This window comes from Neofelis nebulosa, chromosome 16 (genome assembly GCF_028018385.1).
Source record: "Neofelis nebulosa isolate mNeoNeb1 chromosome 16, mNeoNeb1.pri, whole genome shotgun sequence".
Taxonomy (NCBI): Eukaryota; Metazoa; Chordata; class Mammalia; order Carnivora; family Felidae; genus Neofelis; species Neofelis nebulosa.
In genome coordinates this window covers 4,559,808-4,582,922 of record NC_080797.1, presented here as the reverse complement: position 1 = coordinate 4,582,922, position 23,115 = coordinate 4,559,808, and the positions used below count along the sequence as shown (strand labels likewise).

The window sequence follows — 23,115 nt, the reverse complement described above, 5'->3', positions numbered from 1 at the left end:
GGGGCGCCTGGGTGGCTCAGTCAGTTAAGCGTCCGACTTTGGCTCAGGTCCTGATCTCACGGTTTGTGAGCTGGAGCCCTGAGTCGGGCTCTGCACTGACAGCTCAGAGCCTGGAACCTGCTTCTGATTCTGTGTGTGTGTCTGTCTCTCTCTCTCTCTCTGCCCCTCCCCTGCTCATGTTCTGTCTCTCTCAAAAATAAATAAACATTTTTTAAAAATCATAAAGCAGGGGTGCCTGGGTGGCTCAGTCGGTTAAGTGTCCAACTTTGGCTCAGGTCACGATCTCCTGGTTCGCGGGTTTGAGCCCCACATCCGGCTCTGGGCTGACAGCTCAGAGCCTGGAGCCTGTTTGGGATTCTGTGTCTCCCTCTGTCTGCCCCTCTGCTGCTTGCACTCTGTGTCTTGCATTGTCTCAAAAACAAATAGACATAAAAAAATTTAAAAAAAAATCATAAAGCAAATACATAAAGTCCCTCCTAGCCCTATGCAGGGCTGACTGCACAACCAAGAAGATATTGTAGACCTGAGATAGGTAACTTCTGAAGCCAGGTCATTAAAGAGAGGGCAGCTCTCTCTTACGGGCTCATGGATCACTCCCTCTGGGGGAGACCAGCTGCCATGCCCTGGGGACGCCCAAGCTGCCCGATGGAAGGCACCACATGTTGAGGAACACAGTCCTCCTGCCAACAGGCTCCATGGGCTCACCAGCCACATGACGGAGCCACCTGGGAAGCGGGTCCTCCAGCCCCGGTCAAGCCTTCAAATGATACGGGTCCTGCTGACACCTTGCCTGCAACCTCGCGAGTGACCCTACGCCAAGAGCACCTGCTCCTGAATCCCTGACCTGCAGAAACTGTGAGATTATATTTAGTGTTGTATGAAGTCACTACATTTTGCAGTCACTTCTTTCCATGACAGTGGGTAACTCGTACTCTCTCCTTCGTCAGCCTTTTCTTCCCTGGATCCATTTCCTCCTCCTGGCTGCCTTCCCTGACTTCTTTATCAGGCTACCTACCCCTGCTCCACGCAGGGTGATCTTACCCTCTTTCTTCACCTGCTGTTTTCTCTCCAAGAATCCCCCTTTGGTGCTGCCCCCACACTTCCCCTCCTCTCTCCTTGTCCCTGCCCTCCTCCTCCACCTAAAGAAATGGCTTCACGGGGCGTCAGCGTGGCTCAGTAGGTTGAGCATCCGACTTCAGCTCAGGTCACGATCTCACAGCTCATGAGTTCGAGCCCTGTGTCGGGCTCTGTGCCGACAGCTCGGAGCCTGGAACCTGCTTCGGATTCTGTGTCTCCCCCTCTCTCTCTGCCCCTCCCCCGCTTGCACTCTGTCTCTCTCTCTCTCTCAAAAATAAATAAACATTAAACGATTTTTAAAGAAATGGCTCCCTCTCCTTCCCTCTTGACAAGCATCATGACAACAATTACAGTTGATAATCCTTGCTGTAAGGGAGTAGATTTCTTTAGTGTAGATTAGGAAAATTTTGGTTTTGTTTGAGGCTGCTAAGCTTCTCTCTCCGCCCCACCCCCCCATCTTCCCAAAGCACAGAGGGGGAAAATCGCTTACATCCCCCTCCTGTGGAGAAGTCCAGGCAGCCTAGAAAGCCCCGTGAATGCTGATTTTTCACGGGGCTTTTGCAGTGGCAGAAGGGGGCTGGGGAGCAGTATGCCACGATCGTCATGGCAACACGCTCCCTGGTGGGTCCTGGGCTGCACTCCCAGGCAGGGGAAGTGGATCCCAAGTGTGTGTCCCTCATGGAGTGGGCATCAGAAAGCAAGACTGCCGGGAAACAGACGGGGCTGTTAGCAGGTGTCCTATCTCCAGAGGCAGACAGCCAGGTGGGCAAAGCCAGTGAGTCCGGCACTCAGGAATGGGGTGAGCTGGACCCAGGCCCTAACCAGAGCCACCCGAGTGGGCAGCTCTTTGCCCTTACTGGGCTCGTTCTACTCCCTGGCGATGTGGTCGGTTTGGGGCCACAGGTGACTCCTGCCCTTGGAAAAGAAGGTCAGCAAACTCCATCATCCTTCACTGCATCTGTGTTTCTGTGTTCCCCAAACTCGGTGATACCCAGAGATCTTTATTTCTATTTATTACTATTGTTATTATTGCTTATTTTGAGAGAGAGAGAGAGAGAGAGAGAGAGAGAGAGTACAAATGGAAGAGGAGCAGAGAGAGAGGGAGAGAAAATCCCAAGCAGGCTCTGAGCTGTCAGCTCGAACCCACAGACTGTGAGATCTACTTTCTACTTTCTACTGTGAGATTTACTTTCTGGAGTCTTTTTTTAATGATTCTTCCGGATCTCTGTGCTCCCATTTTCAAACTGTCCGCAGGCACCTCCTCCTGCTTTGCTGTCAAGATACCTTGTTCTATATACTGTAAACTTAAAAACTAGATGAAAAAAACTCGTTTGTTAGAATTATTTGAAAACCTCGAGTGAGTAGGTTCTTCTGAGGCTCTGAAGGACTGGAGCCTGGAGCCTGCTTTGGATTCTGTGTCTCCCTCTCTCCCTGCCCCTCTGAAGGACTTTCGTAAAGAGTCGGGCATACGGAGGGGCGCCTGGGTGGCTCAGTTGGTTAAGCGTCCGGCTTCCGCTCAGGTCATGATCTCACGGCCCGTAAGTTCGAGCCCCGTGTCGGGCTTTGTGCTGACAGCTCAGAGCCTGGAGCCTGTTTCGGATTCTTTGTTTCCCTCTCTCTCTGTCCTTCCCCCTCTCATGCTCTGTCTCCCTCTCTCTCTCTCTCTCAAAAATAAATAAACATTAAAAAAAAGTCAGGCATACCAAGTAGGCATAGGTGTATATGCCAAGCCTACGGAAAGTGGGGAAAATAGAAGAATGAACCCCCCATCGTTGAGGTAGCCCAACTTTGACAGTTAGCATCGAACACGCCTTGCGTCTTCCAAATTCCTTTTGCCTAGTTCTCGCTGAATTCTGGGTTCCTGAAGGAGCTGGATCTTGGGCTCCAGGAAATCACAGCTTTCCTATATCCTTGGCATCAACCTTGAATAACCAGAGAGGACCCCCATCACGTGCCCTTTCATTTCCTGGGGGGGGTCATCAAGGTGTTCGCTGACAGAGACAGCTTTGAAGGCAGTTTGCTGGAAGGTTCTGGTGAAACACGTGCTACCCTGTCTCCAGAATGCCCCATGGGTCTGCGTGGAAGGCATGACCTTCAGGTGACCTTCAGAAGGGCTCTGGAAAGCCTCCTTTGCCTGACTGGGAGATCCTACTGGGAAGTCGAGAGGAACGTAAAACCAGCATTCTATTTCCTCACTGTGGTTGTTCTGGAAGGTTCTGGCAGGAGTTTTTTTATTAGCCTAGAGAGCAAATAAGCATTACTTTCACCTCCTTAGGATACCAGGCCTGGAGGTTTTCACAAACCACTCTTCTGCGTTCTCAAACCTTCTAGAAGCGAAATCTCTTCTGGTCTGAACCCAGCCCTGTGCAGATGGGTAGAGCTGGGGCCTCGACCACAAACATTCCCCAGGCAGCCCCCTGCGACCGCTCCTTCCCATGGCCTCATGAATCAGGTATCACGGCCTCTTGCTTTGCAGACGACAGAGCTCTGCAGAGAAGTTTCCAGAGGTGAAGGCACTTGCTCTAGGCATGTAATTAGTAAGCAAAAATTTGGGACTCGGACGAGCCTAATAATTGGAGTCTTCATTAATAAACGGAGAACTAATTATAGTCATCGAAGAGACTGTTCCTTTTCTGTTGTGATTAATTCCGAATTTATTTTTAGTCTTCAAAAGAACGGAGAGTCGTGGCGGGGTTTTGTTCTGAGAAAGAAACGCTCCCGTCCGAACAGTCTTCCTTGGCCAGCATATCGTGCTCAACCCGGGTGGCTTCTGGCAAAGCTCAAGAGTCTCCGGGGATCTGGGTCAACCTGAGCTACTCAGAAGGAACATTCCAGAACTATTTTCACACTTTGATAAGAGGGACAAAATTTAGGGATGAAAAAACTCTAGCTTCAGCCATGCTGTTGGGGAAAAAACTCAAGGTCTGTTTCGCTGGCCTTTGAGGTGAGAAAAGCAGGAATCCAAAGGCAATCCAGCTTTGGGTATGTTAATCGCAGCCCTCAAGCGGAGGAGAGAACTTCTCTTTCATGTGACTTTGTCTATTTCCCCTGGGCTCCTTGGTGGATATTTTGTTGTTATTTACTCCCCAAAGGGCAGTCTTATTGGACTTCCCTGATGTCTCCAGGGGCCTGAGGGAATGAGGCAGAAAGTTCTTTCTCCGCCCACGGGCCAAGACCAGTAAAAAGATGCACGTCAATTTCTGCCTCATACAATGTACTTAGTTTCTCTGAAGCCCCTCTTTTCTTCTCTCCTCCTCTTTCTCTTTCCTGCCCTCCCTGCTTCTTTTGCAAATGAAGCCCCCCCCAGTTTTCTCCAGGACTTGGGGTTGGGCCTCTCAGTACATGGGAGGGGGAGGGGGCTTGGCTGGGGGAAAGATCTGCCTGCTTCCCTCTTCCCTCTCTCTTCTAGCCCCAGAACATTTCTCTTACTTTTTTTTTTTTTTTTAATTTTCTAAATGTTTATTTGTTTTTGAGAGAGAGGGAGCAAGAGTGCATGAGTGGGGGAAGGGCAGAGAGAGAGAGAGAGAGAGAGAGAGAGAGAGAGACAGAATCCAAAGCAGGCTCCAGGCTCTGAGCTGTCAGCACAGAGCCCGACGCGGGGCTTGAACCCACTAACCGTGAGATCATGACCTGAGCCGAAGTCGGACCCTTAACTGCTCCTGCCCCTGCCCTGGGGTGTCCAAAACCAAACTCTGCAAACTGAATAAAAACAAAGGAAAAAGAGGAGCAGTGAGTTCGGAGTCGCTCACAGACCAAGGGTGACTGGGGAGTAAATGTGCAAGTTGTTTGTTTGTTTGTTTTTTTGGCTCATTGGTTGCCCAGTGGTCTTCTTTCTTACGTGGGGGTGAGAGTAGCAGAGTCAGGGGAACAAGAAGTCAGGAGAGCACGTGAACAGACTTGGCATTCGGCGATCGGCTGGTGTTCCAAAAAACCAATAAATTCCTGCAAGGTTGGGTTGAGTTTTCCTTTATGTGCCTGCATTTGATGGGTTCCATTTTGCTCCGACAGAAGCAACTCCATTTTTAACTCGGTGCTACGATACTCAAGTTTCAGGATCTTTGGCTGGACCTGTCTCACATTCCAGATGGGAGAACTGGGAAGGAGGTGAACAGATCTTTCCGGCTCAGTGCCCGGTTTCTCCCAGACTCCAAGAGGAGATCCGGACCCAGTTATTTTCTCCAAAGTCATGATTCCAAAAAAGCTTATTTTCAGAATACTAAATTTCTTTTCCGTCCCACTGCCTTTTTTTTTTTTTTTTAGTTTATTTATTTATTTATTTATTTAATCTATTTAGAGTCAGAGACAGAGGCAGAGAGAGAAACCCCAGCAGGCTTTGAGCTGTCAGCACAGAGCCCGATGTGGGTCTCCGTCCCATGAACTGTAAGATCATGACCTGAGCCTAAATCAAGAATCAACACTTAACCGACTGAGCCACCCAGGCACCCCGCTTTTCTTTTCTTTTCTTTTTTTTTTAATGTTGTTTTTAAGTAAGCTCTACGGCCCAATGTAGGGCTCGAACTCACGACCCAAAGATCAAGCATTACACACTCTACTGACTGATGCCAGCCAGGCGCCCTGTACTGTTTTCTTCGACAAACTGTACTGAAATACAACATCCCTACAGAAAAGTACAGGGATAGGTATACGGCCTGGAGAACAGCCCTGTGTAACTCGCACCCAGATCAAGAAGCAGATTACCACAAGCATCCCAGATACACTGCTGTGGTTCCTCCTGACTTCTAAGAATTTCTTACCCTTCAGTGTCTGGGTTCCTTTCTTCTACATTACATCTGTGGGATTTACTCACCTGTAGCAATGTTCTGTTCATTCTCCAAGAGTAGAGTTTTCCTCCACATAGGTCATCATTTATCCACTCTGGTTTTTTTTTGTTTTTTTAAGATTTAATTTTTACGTAATCTCTACATCCAACGTGGGGCTCGAACTCACAACCCTGAGATCAAGAGTTGCGAGCTCTCGCAATGGAACAAGTCAGGCACCCCTTATCCGCTCTACTGTTGATGGACATTGGGCTGTTTTCAGCTTTGCGCTGTTATGAATATTGCGTCTACAAACATCGTGTAGGTCTTTTGGTGAACATGTGAACCATCTCAGTTGGGCACATACCTACAAGGAGAATTGATGAGTCACGTGTGCTAAATAAATATCACATGTTCCAAAGGGCTCCAGCCAGCAATGGAGGAGAGCTCCAGGTGTACCCGTCCTTATCAGTATGTGGCATTTTCTTTTTCTTTATTTTTTTAAATATTTGTTTATTTTTGACAGACAGAGTGTGAGCTGGGGAGGAGCAGAGACAGAGAGGGAGACACAGACTCCGAAGCAGGCTCTGAGCTATCAGCACAGACCCCAACGCAGGGCTTGAAATCACAAACTGTGAGATCATGACCTGAGCCAAAGCCGGACGCTTTGGACCTCGTTAGGATTTCAATTTGCTTTTCTTGACGATTAACGAGGTTAAGCACCTTTTGATGTGTTATTGGCCATTTGGGTTATCTTTTTTCAGTGAAATGTCTTTTGCCTTTTTCTTCTATGGAGTCACCCATATTTTTCTTACTGACCTACAGGAATTCTCTATTTATATTGCCACATATATCTCTCTAGCCCCAAGCCCAGCACACTGTCCATTTCCTTGTCTTAACCATTCGGTTGTTCAAGTTGCTGTTGAATAAACTAGCAAGGAAAGGGAGGCGGGGACCCTCGTGGAATGAATGAGGCTTTTATATATTCTTGTTTACGTTTTGGTTTATGTAACAGCTTTATTGAAGTATAATTTACATACCAAAACTTCTACTTGTTTTAAATGTACAGCTCAATGATTTCCTGAGTTGTGCAACCATGACCACAATTAAATTTTAGAACATTGTCATCACCCCTAAAAGAAACCTCGTGCCCGTTTATTTATTCCCTATTCCCACCCCCAGCCCCCGGCAACCACTAATCTATTAACCGCCTCTTACAGATTTGCCCTTTCTGGAGTTTTCTCATACATGCAATCATACAACATGCAGCCTTTTGTATCTGATTTCTTATTTATTTATTTATTTATTTAGCGAGAATGAGTGGGGGAGGGGCAGTGAGAGAGATGGAAAGAGAGAAGGAATCCCAAGCAGGCTCCTTGTGGGGCATCATCTCACAAACTGTGAGATCATGACCTGAGCCGAGATCAAGAGTCAGACACTTAACTGACTGAGCCACCCAGGTGCCCCTCTCTACAAGTTTTTTGCTTTTATTTTTTTTTCAACGTTTTTTTTTTTATTTATTTTTGGGACAGAGAGAGACAGAGCATGAACGGGGAGGGGCAGAGAGAGAGGGAGACACAGAATCAGAAATAGGCTCCAGGCTCCGAGCCATCAGCCCAGAGCCTGACACGGGGCTCGAACTCACAGACCGCGAGATCGTGACCTGGCTGAAGTCGGACGCTTAACCGACTGCGCCACCCAGGCGCCCCAAGTTTTTTGCTTTTAAATATTGTTTTAAATTTATTTTTGAGAGAGAGAGAGAAAGAGTGTGAGCTGGGGGGAGGGGCAGAGAGACAGGGAGACATAAAATCGGAAGCAGGCTCCAGGCTCTGAGCTGTCAGTACAGAGCCCGACGTGGGGCTCGAACTCACAAATGGTGAGGTCTTTACAGGAGCTGAATGAAGGAGGACAATCAACCGACCGAGCCACCCAGGCGCCCTTCCTTCTCTGCAAGTTTTTGTGTAGCTGTTTGTTTTGATTTCTCTTACATAGATACCTAGGATGGAATTGCTGGGTCATATGACAAATTTATGTTTAACTTTTTAAGAAACTGAAACCCTGTATTTCTCTGCCATCCATAGGCTGATGACGGAAAGGCATGTAAGACTGTCTTGGGTAGAAAAGAAATACCTGCCAGCCCACAGTTATCGATTAAGTGCACAGTGTCAATAGAAGGCTAAGAAAAAGACAGACTAAAGCCTGCTTTTCGGAATTTATTTTTTTTTAATTTTTAATGTTTATTTATTTTTGAGAGAGAGAGAGAGAGGGGAAGGGCCAGAGAGAGAGAGGGAGACACAGAATCCAAAGCAGGCTCCAGACTCCGAGCTGACAGCACAGAGCCTGATGCGGGGCTCGAACTCACCAACCGCAAGATCATGACCTGAGCCGAAGTCGGACGTTCAACCGACTGAGCCACCCAGGCACCCCTGGCCTGGTTTTAGGAGTTTATAGCCTAATCCAGATGTTCTAACCCACGTGTTTATGGAGTAACTTGGCAGTATGGAAAATCTGAACACAAGCAGGGGCTCAAACCTGCTCATATTGCAAAATGAATTCAGAAAGTGCCAAATGCCTGCTTTTTGCAAGACTCAGTGTTAGCCTTTAAGAGGTAGAGCTAGAAATTAAAACACACGTGCTATCCCTCCCCTGGGTTACGACGAGTCTACTCAGTGAAATAAGACTTATTGTGAAAAGAAGGTAAATAATCAAAGATTCAAATAAAAGTTCAAGACAGTAATACATCAGGGAGGAGGAAGGCAAAGGGATGGAAATAGATGAAGGAGAAACTCATCTTCCCTTCAAGATCTTGTGAGAAAACAGAAACCCAGACGGTGTTTTTAAAAAAATTTTGGCATCCCAAAGATATACTTATTGCCTTGGAAATCTTAGTTCAAAAGGAAGTGTTAGATAATAAACCAGGACCATTGGACTAGATGGATAATAATTGCCAATATCTGAATACTTAATACACTAGGTATTGCTTAACATTGTTCACATTTTTACTTATTTACTTCTCTTAATAACTAGGATAGAAATGCTAACATCTTCTAACGATGAGGAAAATGAAGCCCAGAGAGGTTAAGTAAATTGCCCAAGGGCACACAGCGAGAAAGTGGCTTGAGGTGGTTTGAATAGGAGGAATGGAGAGCCCACAAAGCGAGCCACTAAGTACATTTAACCCTCTCAAGTCCCAGATGCCAGCTACTGGATTCAGACTCCAATCACAGATAGGGAAAGAAGCCTGAAGGTGTTAGTGTTAGGTATTGTCGAAGTTCCGTCTTTAGTAAGGGTTCGGAGATAGCGGTTCCAGCAGTCAACTCTATACAGACTGGCGGTGGGTTTCAACCAGAGAACCTTTTCTTGAGATGCTATTTGTAGCTGGGCCTGTCTCCTGACTCAGGCAGGGCAGACAAGAGGAAGCAGCCCCTGGCGTACAAGAAGCCAGATCTGGGGGCGCCTGGGTGACTCAGTTGGTTAAATGTCTGACTTCAGCTCAGGTCATGATCTCGCATTTATGGGTTCGAGCCCCACATCTGGCTCTGTGCTGAGCAAGTCACTTGCAGTAGGGTGTATGGGACACTGAGTAGGCTGAGATTTCTCCAAACCCAAACTGGATTATAGGTTGCTCACAAGGCACCCTGGAAGACTCGGAGTTGCAAGAAGGCTCCGGACCTGTTGTCCTCACTTGAGCTGGGCCTTATCATCAGATATGAAACTTGAGGTCAGTCTGCAAATAGTCACACGTTCCCCCATACAAGGAATGTGAGGCCCTTTTAGCTGATTCGGTCAGTTACTTTTAGTGACTGTTGCCCGCATCAAATTTGGTAGTTCTGCTTTAAGGGACTCTTAGTGGGGACTGTGGTCAAGAGCTGTTTTTTTTTTTCCCCTCATGTTTTTAGCCAAGCAAGGGTTTGTGAATTTGCAATCGATGGAGCATTATAAGCAATCTGGATTTGTCAGCTTGCCCGTGGCCAGAGGCCAGACTGAGGGGTTTCAAGGTTAGATAGCTTAAAGGCAGACTATGGCTCAACAGTGATTTTCCAAAGCTAGGGTGACCTGGGCCCAAGCATTTAAAAAAATTACTCAGGGGCACCTGGGTGGCTCAGTTGCTTAAGCGTCTGACAACGGTTCGTGGAATCGAGCCCTGCGTCAGGCTCCCCGCCGACAGCTTGGATGGAGGAGCCTGCTTGCCTGGAGAGCAGGCTGGAGTCCAGATGATCTTTGCAGGTACCCGGCTCATTGCATGGAACGTGGCGGCCTCCTGCTGTTTGTTGATTGAGTATGTGAGTGTAGACCTCTCCTCCTGGCCCACCTGGATTTCAGGAAGACTGGTACCCTGGGTGGGTGGGAGGGGGGGCGGGCAGGCAGTCCCTCTCACCTTCCCTGCTTCCTCCACGTATCCTCATTGGCCTGCCTCCCATTCGACCAACTCCTAACCCCAGTCCTTCCAGTGTGAACACATGGCCTCCCGGCTCGGGCGCCAGGCTGCAAACCTGTCTTGGTGAGTCAAGTTCGGCCCGAGGTTCAACCCCGACAGCGGCGGCCACAGTCACAGTCCCTCCCAGCGACCGCGGGGCCCGCCGGCGGCGGCCACCAGACCTACAAAGCCCGCACCGAAGGGCGTTGCTAGCGCCGCGGCTCGGGGCGGCGGGGGCGCGCGCGGGGAGACCCCTCCCCAGCGACCTGCCCCCTCGGCGGGCGTGGCCGCCCTGGCCCCGCCCCAGCCCCGCCCCCTCGCCTCCGCGCGAGCCCTAGCTCGGCCACCCCGGCCGCCAGCCCCTCTCCGCGGACCGCCCGGCCGCCCCCTCGCCGCGGAGCCGGGCCCTCGGCGATGCCCCGGAGCCCACCACCTCCCCCGGGAGCTGCGCATTTCCGCGCGCCCGGGCGGCCCCCGCTCCGGCCGGCCCCGGCGGCCGCAGCCCGCGCCCCGCGTCCCCGGGAAGTTGTCTCCGGAGCCCGCGGCGCCTGGGTCTCCTCCCCCTGAGCCCCGCCCCCCCCGCCCCGCGCCCGAGCTGCGAGCCGCCCGGCCCGGGGGCGTCGCCGCTTTTGCTCCGCGAAGCCAGCGAGTCTCCGCTGCCCTGCGCCGCGCGCGCGTCCCCCGCCTGCCCGGGGACCCCCCGCGCACCCCCCGAGACGGCGCGCGCCCAGAGCGCGGGAGCCCGGAGCGCCGGGCGCCTGGGACCCCGCGGAGCCGCTGCCCAGCCCGCGGGGCTCGGCCGGGATGCAGGCTGCGCTGTGAACCCCGGCGCCAAGGCCATGTCCGGCGCCCGCTGCCGGACCCTGTACCCCTTCTCCGGGGAGCGGCACGGCCAGGGGCTGCGCTTCGCCGCGGGCGAGCTCATCAGGCTGCTGCAGGTTCCGGACGGCGGCTGGTGGGAAGGCGAGAAGGAGGACGGGCTCCGCGGCTGGTTCCCCGCGAGCTACGTGCAGTTGCTGGAGGTAAAAGGGGCGAGGGCCGGGGGGCCGGGAGACCCGGGGCTGCGGGGCTCGGCGCGCTCGCGTACCTGTTGCCCGCACCGGGGACGCCCCAGCCGCTCCCCGTCCGAGGGGGCGCCGCGGGGCGGGCTGGGGGTGCAGCCGCTGCGCGCCCCGACTCTGGGGGCGGCGGAGCCAGCGGGGCGCCCCTCCGGGCCGGGCGGCGCGGGGATCGCCCTCGGAGCGCCCCCCGTGCCGGGCCTCCCGAGCACATCGTGGCCGCCCTGAGGAAGGAGAACTTGTTGCCTGTGTGAGTTCTGGAGCGGGCGGGCGGGCGGGCGCGCTCCCGGCGGTGGCAGGGGGCCGGCCGAGGGCTGCGGAGTCCGGAGGTCTAGGCATAGAGGCTTGGAGGTTGGGGATCCGGAACAGCGGCGTCATCGGTTGGGCCCCGGAGCCCGCCGACCCGAGGACGGTCGTGCTGCCCCGGGTCAGGCCGCCTGGGGGCCGCCCACTTGCCGGTCAGCTGAGCCGCCCGCCCGATCCTGCGGTTCCTCCCATGGGTCCAGCGCCCCCAGGCTAAGGTCCAGAACCTAAAAGTGGTCTGTTCCGGGGGTTCTGGCCTGACCCCAGGGCTGCAGAGGACCTGCTGAGCCAAGTTGGCTGGCTGTTTATTGTCTGGGTGACAGTTGGGAGGTCTCCTTGTCCTCTAATCGCTGAGCTCTCGGTCACAGCCAGAGTGGCCTCCGAAGTTTCTGAAGTCCTTTGGTGGGGGCGGGGGGTGGGGTGGGCTGGGCTGGGGAGGAGTGACTTCATAGGCTATCCCCTTTCCCAAAGGGCTGCCAGATTGTTGCCTGGCCTTAAACAGGCGGTTACCCACAACCGTGTAAGTAGATAGTATAAACGTTTTGCTGAAGCACCTCCCCAAATCACTGGAGACGGCATTTATTTATAATTTGACCCCTGACCTACTCTGCAAAGAACAGAGTAGGAAGTTTTGAGAGAAATTGCTCCGTGGGACCCAAAGAAAGAAAAAGAAAAAGAAAGAGAAGGAAAGATGGATGGATGGATGGATGGATGGATGGATGGATGGATGTGGTGAAATGGTTATGGGTGAGTTTGCTGAAAAATAACCTGTGGAAATATGATCAGAACCCCGGTTGGATTCACAGAGTCTTCTTCCAGGGTCCAGAGGGCAATGCAAAAATCCCCCCTCCTCCCGATGGATGAGGAGCATTTGAGCAAAATTTAGGCTGGAAGAGATTTCAGGGTCTGAGCAGAAGAGGACGTTCCAGGACGCTTTTGGTTCTGTATTTTGAGACACCTGTATATGCAGGGAAGGCTCAGGTGTGTTCCTCAGATCTGTGCCGAGGTTCAGAAGTAAAAGAAAGCAGGTGTCGCGGCCTCCCTGTCAGTGGCTCAAAAGCAGCCCTGGGAGAGCCTCCTCTTTTCGAGTTCCCCTGGTGACCACACTTCTCCAGGAAGCACTAATGTGGAAATTTGGCAGTTGTGGGTTTGTCTGGTCAGGAGCGTCCCTGGCTGGGTGCCCAAAAGGAGTGTTTTGGGGTGCGGGTGAGGCTGGTGGGGTCTTAGGCTGCTGTTAGCAAGAGTGGGGGCTCTGCATTTCCCTCTGGGGAAAGGGAGGCTTGAGCCAGACCCAGGGGGCAAACAGAACGATCAGCTGGGTGGGGCGTGTCCTGCGGGTAGACGTGCTGAGCAAGTCTCTGGCGGGTGAGTGAGGGGCTTTTGGACAGCTGCCAACTGGTGACGTGCCGGGGGGGGGGGGGTGCCCATGTGTGGGAGCAGTACCGCCGAGAGGGGGGCCCGTTTGTGGAGCACCCACTAGGCGCCCGCTCCCCTGACCGCTCTGTGAAGGGGGAGGCGCTCTCCCCACATCCCAGGTGAGCAGAAGTGAAAACAGTTGCCCGAGGGAGTAATGCTTGTGTATTTGCTTAGCGGCTCAGAGGGCTGAATATTACCTCTGTGCCGGTTTTCAACGTGACAGTGTGGGCTCAACTGCTAACAGGCGAGGGAGGGAAGGGTCCGGATGCTGCGGGAAAGGACAAGAGCAGTCCCTGTAGGAAGGATCGGAGATCGGGCCCTTTGTGTCTGGGCACCTCGTCGGTGAGCAGGCTGGACCTCAGGGCGGAGGGCTGGGTCGGGCTGCAGGATATGTGGGGAGAGTCCCTTGGGGCTGGGGTGAGCCCTCAAAGGCAGACCCGGTTCGCGGAGAAAGCACAGCTCCCAGGGGACTGGCTGGTACACGAAACCACACGTCTGTGGAAGCAGCGGGTTTGTCAAGCCTGGACGTTAGTGCAGGAGCCAGGAGGCTGGTGACGGGGCCTGGAGGTGGGAATCCTCATGGGACGTGTGCCTGCTGGAGGCATGGAGATCAGGAGGCCAGGGGAGCCGCTGGGGAGACAGGTACAGACAGAACAGACGGACGGCACCAGCCTCCTGGGGGAGGAGTGGGGAGGCGGGGGCACCACCGGGAGTGGTGGACAGAGTGATACCAAGAAGCCCCGTCTTGGCAGAAGGGTGCAGCAGGTCGAGAACAGCATATGCAAGATGGACGCTCCTCAAGGATTCCTTGCTCGCTCAGATAAAGAAAGTGGGACTGAGAGGCCCTTGGCTTTGCAAGCAGCACACCCCACGGAGGGGAGCTGGGACACAGCTGAAAGATCTGTCCTGGAGGCCGGCCAGCCCCGGGGGAGAGGCCAGCTTGGGGAGATTCTTGTCCTGGTTCCTGGGGGGAGAATCTCTTTGGTCAGGCCATCAAGGAAACGGGAGAAGGGTACAGCACATCCTTGGTTTCCAGAAAGCGGGCCCCAGGAAGGTGTCAGCCCAAGTGGAGAAGTGTGGGGGGCCAAGGGCTGGGCACAAGGGGATGGTGGAACCTTCCAGAGGAGGAGAGCACTGGAAGAGGGAACCCATCTTTCCCAAGAAAGATGTAAGGTGAGATGTAAAGGCCCTGAGATAAAAGCTGCCAGAATAATCTTTCTTGAGGGTCTCTTCAGCCTTGCATGAAGAAGGGGAGGAGCTGAGAAGTTTCTTGATATGTGGGAGATGTGGTCGAGGAGCTGAGATGGGCTGGAGACTTCAGGGGAACGTTCTGTCCGCTCCAAGCCAGGCCAGGATCCCCTGCATAGACTGGAGGCCCTGTGGGGGCAGAGGTTTCTGCCAGACTTGTGGGGTGCCTGGTGCCTGACAAACAGCTCCTGGGGGAGGCAGGCAGAGCCCAGATCCCCGTCCCTGGGGAAGCGCCCGAGAGTTGGACGTGGGCAGGTCCGGTGGCTGGAGGGCCAGGAATTCCCCGCCGTCTGCTCTTAACCTTGAATGGAGAGAACAAATTGGGGACCTGGAAGATGCTGTAAGGCATCTGTGGAAACCCCCAGAGCTTTTGGGAGATAATTCTGGAGGGGGGAATAAGACTGGAACACAAACACCCCAGAGTTTTCCGTGACTGAAGTGCTGTTCTGAGAATCTGCTGTCTGGCCGCGAGGTGCGGGCCTCAGGGGCCAGGGCGACGTGACGTCCCCTCCTTGAACCCGGTCACCTCTCCGCCTTCTGTTCTCTCGCTTTGGGTTCACGTGCTCCTGCCTGAGCTTCCAAGGTGTGGATGTGAGAGACGTGGAGCTGGGGAGGGGGGTAATCGATGGCCGTGTAACAGGCCACCCCGGAACTCAGTACCGTGACACAAGCATTTACCGCCACGTCGGATACTGCTGGGGACCGACTGGGCTCCACCCGGTGGTTCTTCTGCTGGTCTCTCTTGGCATCTGTCACGCCTCACGGTGGCCAGGGCTGGGGTCCCGGGGCAGGCAGAGCTGGGCAGGGACTCCAAAGTGGCATTTTCACTCTCTTGCTTGGCGTGTTGGTGTTTTTCCAAGTGACTTTCTTCTCTCCGCTTCGTGTCTCATCCTCCAGGGCCTTTCCGCACGGCCTTTTCCCTCTAGCAGGGAGCTGGAGTCTTTCCAGGGTGGCCGGCTTCCAAGAACGCACGTCACAAATTGCCCGGCCCTCCTAAGGCTTGGGCTCAGGACTGGCAGCTCGCTTCTGGCACATTCGACTGGGAAACCGAGTCACTGGAGCAGGAGATCCTGTGTGGGAAGAAGGTGCATGAGGGTGTGGGTACGGGTATGGACACAGGTTCATTGAAGGCCGTTTTGCACACTGGCAACCTCAGGAGGGGAGGGAGAACACGTCTGGCACAGTGTGCCGGCCTAAACTGATGAGAGAGAGCGCCTCCCCAGAGCGAGGCAAGGTGCAGGAGTCTTAGCTGACTTGCTAGAAAATTCTCCACGGCCATCCTCAGACGAGATTTTCTCTTCTTTAAAAAAAATATTTTGGGGGCGCCTGGGTGGCTCAGTCGGTTAAGTGTCCGACTTCAGCTCAGGTCACGATCTCGCGGTCCGTGAGTTCGAGCCCCGCGTGGGGCTCTGGGCTGATGGCTCAGAGCCTGGAGCCTGCTTCCGATTCTGTGTCTCCCTCTCTCTCTGCCCCTCCCCCGTTCATGCTCTGTCTCTCTCTGTCTCAAAAATAAATAAAACGTTAAAAAAAATAAAATAAAAAATAAAAAAAAATTTTTTTAAGGTGCCAGGGATTTCTTGGCCACCTGATAAATGTTGCAGCTGAATTTGGAACCAGATTTTCCTGTCCCTAAAGCCTGAGTCTGTCCACTGGGGCATTGGCCGTCCAGCCTTCTTGGGTTGGGTCGGCTTTGTGCTGGTTATTAATAGACACCGTGTATCCTAGCTGCCCAGTATCTAGTGGATGCTTGCTTTGTTACACAAATTGATTTTATGTTGTTTATTTTTTTTATTTTTTTTTTTTCAACATTTTTTTTTTTTTTTTTTTTTTATTTTTGGGACAGAGAGAGACAGAGCATGAACGGGGGAGGGGCAGAGAGAGAGGGAGACACAGAATCGGAAACAGGCTCCAGGCTCCGAGCCATCAGCCCAGAGCCTGATGCGGGGCTCGAACTCACGAACCGCGAGATCGTGACCTGGCTGAAGTCGGACGCTTAACCGACTGCGCCACCCAGGCGCCCCTATGTTGTTTATTTTTTTAAAAATTTTAAGTTTATTTCTTTTGAGAGAGAGAGAGTGAGTGCGGGAGGGCGGAGAGAGAGAGGGAGAGAGAGAGAATCCCAACCAGGCTCCGTGCTGCCAGCACGAAGCCCGATGCGGGCTCGAACTCACGAACCGTGAGATCATGCCCTGAGCCGAAACCAAGAGTCAGACACGCCCAACCGACTGAGCCACCCAGGGCACCCCTACACAGATTGATTTCAATACACGGCCTTTTTTTTCTCTAACGGGAGCGTTACCTAAAGTGGGTGTGACCTTGTCCATTTTTTTTTTTTTTTCTTTTTCTTTTTTTCTTAAGGCAGTTCATTATCCGGTCTGGGCTGTAATTAGGGCTGGTGGCTCACAGAGTATGGCACGGTGACCAAAAAAGACCAGCGTGCTTTGTGCAGTCGTCGCGGAGTCATTCTGCCCTTTGATTTGGGGGCTCGCGGTCCACGGTTGTAGCTCCCGCTGTTTGAAAAATCTACCTTGAGCTCATCCCTCTGTCCGCCTCTGTTCAGGAACCTACCCCCTCGTCCCCGCTGCGCACGGGGCTGGTCAAGCGCCCCCCCCCCCCCCCGCCCCAGGACTTCAAAGCAGTGGGCAGGGCTTACGGATGCCAGGGATTCAGGGCATCTCTACAAAAGTTCCCTTAGCAACACGTCGGCAGGAATCCCTGACATCTGTTCACCATCACGTGGATCCCTGCTGCCCGTGACCACCTAGAAACGTGAATGAGATACTGACCTTCCTGGACTCTTCCAGCCTAGAAACAAACCCGTGTTTTATCTGGCCGTCTGAGTGACCTCCTCTATGAGCGTGGATGCCGGGCGGCACTTTGCTGGGGAGAGAGGATGTTCGGTACATGTCAGGCGTGGGGATTTTTGTGAGGCCGCTCCAGGGGACGTCGGTCTGTTGGGTTTTGCTCCCTTATTACTCACAGCGGCAAGGGAGCACATTTTCTCACAGAATGCCAGCACGGAGCTGCCTTGCAAAATTAGTAGATTCCTCTCTCCCTGCCCCGGCGAGGCTCCTGGGGTGGCGTTTCCACCTATGGAGAGAAGTAGCAATGGCGGCCGGCAGGTGGTCCCGCTTTGCCCTTTGGTTCATCGGATCCAACAGGTGTATGAATTTGTGAGAAGTTTTCGTGGATTCGTGAGGACTCCCCTGCCTCCTCCCTGCACGGTTAGTATCTCCCCAGTCTGCTGTCTGATAAAGACGTGCTCTATTATTTGGGGCGCCCGGGTGGCTCAGTTTGTTAAGCGTCCGACTTCGGCTCAGGTCATGATCTCGCGGTTTGTGGGTTCGAGCCCCGCGTCGGGCTCTGTGCTGACAGCTCGGAGCCTGGAGCCCGCTTCGGATTCTGTGTCTCCCTCTCTCTCTGCCCCTCCCCCGCTTACTTCCTGTCTGTTTCAAAAATAAATAAACATTTAAAAGAAAAAAAAAAAAAAGATGTGCTTTATTAGGTTAACCTTGGTCGACCGTATTTGTCTCACTTGTTGAGCTGGGATTTAGACTCGACCCCCAGGTACTCAATTTCCTACGTCCAGGGTCGACTCCTCATCTGTCAGTCCTCCTCACTGCCTTCTGTCCCCTACCCACCAAACCACGGTGAATGTCCCTACCATCTATCTCTCCTCCGCCTCGCCTGGCACTGTCTCCCCCCCCACCCCTTCTTGTCACCCCCCCCACCCCTTCTTGTCACCCCCCCCCCCCCACCTTCTCTATTCCTGTTCATTATGTTAGCAAGCCCAGTCTGCTCTCTGTTAGAAACATTGCTCAAAGACTTCTCCTTCTTCCCTGGTGTCAGCACACTTTATCTGTATAGGGCTAGGAAGCATTTTAGGTTTTGTGGCCAAGGGGCTGCGTCACCGGGATTTGTGAGCGCCAGAGGTGGTGAGCCACGAGCGTGCCCCATATGGTCTCTGTCCCAGCTACTCAGCTGTGCCGTTAGACTGTGAAGCTGATATAGATGATCCGAAAACCGATGGGTGTGGTTGAGTGCCAATAAAACTTTATTTACAGACACTGAGGTTTGACTTTGTTACAATTTTCATGGGCAGTTTGGCATTACTCTTCTTTTGCTTAAATTTTCAGCCATTTCATGGGGCACCTGGGGGGCTCAGTCGGTTGAACGTCGACTTCAGCTCAGGTCGCGATGGTGTGGTTCGCAAGCTCCAGCCCCACATCGGCTCTCTGCTGTGAGGCTGTCTGTGCAGAGCCCGCTTCAGACCCTCTGTCCCCCCCCCCGCCCCTCCCCAACTCGCACTGTCTCTCAAAATAAATGATAATTAAAAAAAAAAGCCATCCTTAGTTTATAGGCTGAATGTAGTTTAGAAGTTCAGATACGCACAACTTGATTGTTCCTTAAAAGTCCGTATTCTGCACAGTAGAAGAAACGTGCTGTGAAATAATTTGGGGTTCCTTGCCCTTACCCCAGGTTTACATTTCGGTTCTGGGGGGCACTTCACTAAAGACCGCTCCATTCCAGGGGTCCAGCTGCTTCTTGATGTCATTCGGGCATCTCCTGGACTGCCCTCCCCATGTGGGCCTTTGCCGTCTGTCTGTCCAGGCAGTCGCCAGAGACAATACAACTCTCTGCCGGGTCCCTCGCCTGGAGCTCCCTCCTTCTCAGCAGTTTTTGGGAGGACAGTATCGTTCTTGGACTCGGAGGCTTCTTCCCTGCTCCGCTGGTGCGGATGTAAACGTTTAAAACCAGCTCAGGCGGGGAGGTGCAAAGTCCTGATGAGGAAGCGTTTGCCAGTGTCTGGGGTATCCGAACTGCCACCGTGGCTGATTGCAGCGGACAATATTGGACACAGAACGTGGTGTGCAGTCAAGGCATACGACGTGCTGATTTGATTCGTTTATATGTTGTGTGCAGACGGTGTAGTTTCATTGTACTGGTACGCTGCCACCCGTCACGTGATTGTCCCTTCTTTCCGGCGGTGGTTGGTGGCTGGTTTTCTAAGTGCCGCAGAAAGCCTGTGGTTGGATCAGAGGGGAGGGTGCACTCTGATGTGTTTTGGAGAGCTCATCTGGGCTGGCGAGTGCAGACTGGCTGTGAGGAGGGTAGGAAGGGAGGCTCGGTGGTGGCCGTGTGGCCGTGGTAAGGGGGCGGACCTGGGGTGTGTTCTATAGGTGGCCTGAAAACACTTGTCGGTGGATTGACTCTGGGGGGTGCACGTCTCCCCTCTTGCATATTGCATGTGAGTTGTGATAACCCTTTCCTGACTATATTCTCCTTTTTTTTGAGAGAGAGAGAGAGAGATAGAGGGTGGGAGAGAGGGGCAGAGAGAGAGAATCTTAAGCAGGCTCCAGTCCATGAGTTCGAGCCCCACGTCAGGCTCTGTGCCGACAGCTCAGAGCCTGGAGCCTGCTTTGGATTCTGTGTCTCCCTCTCTCTCTCCCCCTCCCCTGCTCACGCTCTGTCTCTCTCTGTCTCTCAAAAATGAATAAACATTAAAAAAAAAAAAAAGAGTTGGACGCTTAACCGACTGAGCCACCAGGTGCCCCTCCTGTGAATCATCCGTCCATTCTGCCACCAGAGACTCCTTCCTTAAAGCACTAGGGGAAGGCAAATAAAAATTGGGAAGAAGTTAACGTCTTGAATGCAGAAAGCGCTTTTTATAAATTATGGAAACATACACAAAGGAGCGCATCCGTACGAGAACGGGCAGAGAGCTTGGGTAGATGCTTGATGATAAAAGGTGTCCGAAGTCGTCATCAGCATATTCAGTCTCACTGGTAAGCAAAGAATGGCACGTTTTAAAAAACACACTTCCTTTAATGAAAACTGTCAACGTTAAAAAAGAATGAGCGTTGGGAGGGGTGTGGGAAGATCGTCCTGTGCTCCCTGGAGGGTAATTGGGCAATATACTCTAAAAGCCTTCATAATGTACGTGTGCCCTGTTCCAACGGTTCCATTTCTAGAAATTTGGACCCCGGAAGCATCTGATCGGCAAGCCGTGGGCATCAGGAAGCCCACCGTGGCACCGTGTCTAATGCTGGAGTGTGAATTGGCCACAGCTTCACCGTCCACCAGGAGGAGCTGGCTAAGATAAGCCTCACTTGTGCTGAGCACAAGGTCAGACGGGCAGAAGGGGCTCGACAGCTATATTGAAGCTGAATTTAAAAAAAAAAAATAAGGGATTTGGTCAGTGATGTTAAATATTTCATGGAGTCAGTGTAGTTTAGATTCACCGTATGATGAGGCAAAGAGAGCTGGCATGTCCAGGAATGAATTGCTTTTTAAAAGCAGGGACTGTGTGTAGTGTGCATTCTGTAAGTGTCCTTTCGTGGAGAGAACAGGTTGAAGGGATACTTGGTGGCCAGGACCCCGTTCTTTTAAAGATCCTTAGTTAACAGCAAATCTCTGTCTTTTGGGGGAGGGGAGGTGTTTTTAATTTTTTTTTTTTTTTTTTTTTTTTGGAAACAGCCAAAATTCACTTGGAGCCACATCTGGTGTGTCTGTACATGTGACTATCTGTCTATCACCTTGTTGCAAAAAAGACTTAAAGCAGCTTACCAAAAAGCATACGGCACGAAAACATAAAAGCATAAATGCGCAAGGAAATCTGGAAAGGAGAAAAGAAGGTAACAGGCACAGTGAAGTCTGAAGAGCAGGGAGGGAAGTTGGATTAAGTGATGCTGTTCAGGGGTTAAAAGAAGTCCTTTCCTGCAGGTAATGATGTGACAGAGCTGTTCTCAGCAGGGAGTAGCAGAAGGGTTGGGCACGGTGAGCTACATGCTGTATCAGTCAGGATGGGTTAGGATATGCCGCCGTAACAAACAGCCCCCAGATCTCAGTGGGTAAAACAACCTAGGTTTGCCTCTTCCTCGGGCTGCAGGTCCGTCGCAAGTTGGTTTGGGGCCGTAAGACCCTCTGGGACCCAGGATGCAGCAGCAACCACTGGAATCCTGCTGGTGGGCATGTCAGTGATCCCTAAAGCTTCTGCCCGGAAGCGACTTACAATACTTGCTTGTGATCCTATTTCATTGACCAAAGCACACCCAACGTGCTAGGTAGCCGTCCCGCCATGTGCGCAGAAGGAGGAAAGGAGTGAGCTGAATATGTGTGGACAGCTCTGTTGACCACCACCTGTGTGTTCACTCGGGGGGGATGCCCCAGTTCTGGGCTCTTTAAGGCTCAGTGTTGAATGGTCATCCTTACAGCCGTGCTTCTTAAACTGAATTCAGTACTTCTAAAGAATTTTTTTATGTTTGTTTATTTTTGAGAGAGAGAGAGAGAGAGAGAGAGAGAGAGAGAGAGAGAGAGAGAGACAATGAGTGGAGGAGGAGCAGAGAGAGAGAGGGAAACACAGAATGGGAAGCAGGCTCCGGGCTCTGAGCCATCAGCACAGAGCCTGATGCGAGGCTTGAACCCACGAACTGTGAGATCATAACCTGAGATGAGGTTGGATGCTCAACCAACTGAGCCACCCAGGTGCCCCTGAATTCAGTGCTTCTAGACAAGGTTCTCAAAATGAACTTCTTGGGTCTTGTTGGTTAGATTCTGGCTCAGCAGACCTGGGATGGGGCCCCAGGTGCTGCGTGTCTGACGAGCTCCCATTGACGCTAAGTCCTCAGCCACAGTGCAGACCTCCGCGGGTCCCCCTAGCTCCTGAGAGCCAGGGTGAACTCTTACTGTTCTCAGGAAGCCGCTCTCCCCATCCCCAAGCTGTCCCGGCATCTAGCACCCTCCCGGACCCAGGAGTAGATACTTCACCTAGACGTTTTGAACAGACGTAATCGTTTTCTGACCCTAGACTTTCTGTGATTTTTTTTTTCCCCTTTGTGGTCAATACATCTGTCACAACTTCTAGCTCAACCAAAAGCAGGCATTTGTATTTGAGCATCTACTATGTATCATCTCTCCACAAGGCTCAGTGAGCTACAGCCAAGATAGGGAGCTGAGGTTAGCGGCTGTTCTTCGGGGAGCCCTTAGGGATGTGCCGTCCCCTCCAGGGTGACTCTGGCAGGTGACCTAGGAGACTTGAGTTTCACACTTGTTCCTTTGGAATGAAAGCCGTTTTAGTCTCCAGGGCCTTAATCCCTCCTGTCTCCTTTGCTTCTCTGATGTACGGAGAACTCCAGGATCAGTCAATAACAAAAAAACTAATTAGATTGTAAAAACTCCTTAGAAGTGGTATTTTAAAAATTCTACAGAAATGAGCCCTTGTCCTAATTTCATCATGACAGAGGATCTTTACTTTAGCAGTGGCTTGGGGAAGAATGTCACAGAGCCATTAGTTTCTGATTCCTAGTATAATTTAGAAATAGGAAATCTGAGTCTAGTGTTCTCATTAACGAGTTCCTTCTTCCTTCCTTTCTCTTCCTTCCTTCCTTCCTTCCTTCCTTCCTTCCTTCCTTCCTCCCTCCCTCCCTCCCTTCCTTCCTCTCCCCCTTCCTTCCTCTTCCTTCCTACCTTCCTTTCTCTTCCTTCCTTCCTTCCTTCCTTCCTTCCTTCCTTCCTTCCTTCCTTCCTTTCCCTCCCTCCCTCCCTCCCTTCCTTTCTCTTCCTTCCTACCTTCCTTCCTTCCTTTTCCTTCCTTCCTTCCTTCCTTCCTTCCTTCCTTCCTTCCTTCCTTCCTCTTCCTTCCTTTCTCTTCCTTCCTCCTTTCCTTCCTTTCTCTTCCTTCCTTCCTTCCTTCCTTCCTTCCTTCCTTCCTTCCTTCCTTTCCCTCCCTCCCTCCCTTCCTTTCTCTTCCTTCCTACCTTTCTTCCTTCCTTTTCCTTCCTTCCTTTTCCTTCCTTCCTTCCTTCCTTCCTTCCTTCCTTCCTTCCTTCCTCTTCCTTCC

General features: G+C 52.2%; 1 protein-coding gene across 2 annotated transcripts in view; it reads left to right on the top strand.

Annotated features, from left to right (window-relative positions):
• The first annotated feature begins 10,955 nt into the window (after window positions 1–10,955).
• GAS7 (growth arrest specific 7) overlaps window positions 10,956–23,115 on the top strand; it is a 215,739-nt gene continuing 203,579 nt past the window's right edge. For both annotated transcript variants that reach the window (XR_009254977.1, XM_058703711.1), the window contains exon 1: window positions 10,956–11,273. Coding sequence is in view for 1 of the 2 variants with exons in the window: in XM_058703711.1 (XP_058559694.1) it covers window positions 11,091–11,273 (183 nt within the window). In the remaining variant the exon portion in view is untranslated. The remainder of the gene's footprint in view (window positions 11,274–23,115) is intronic.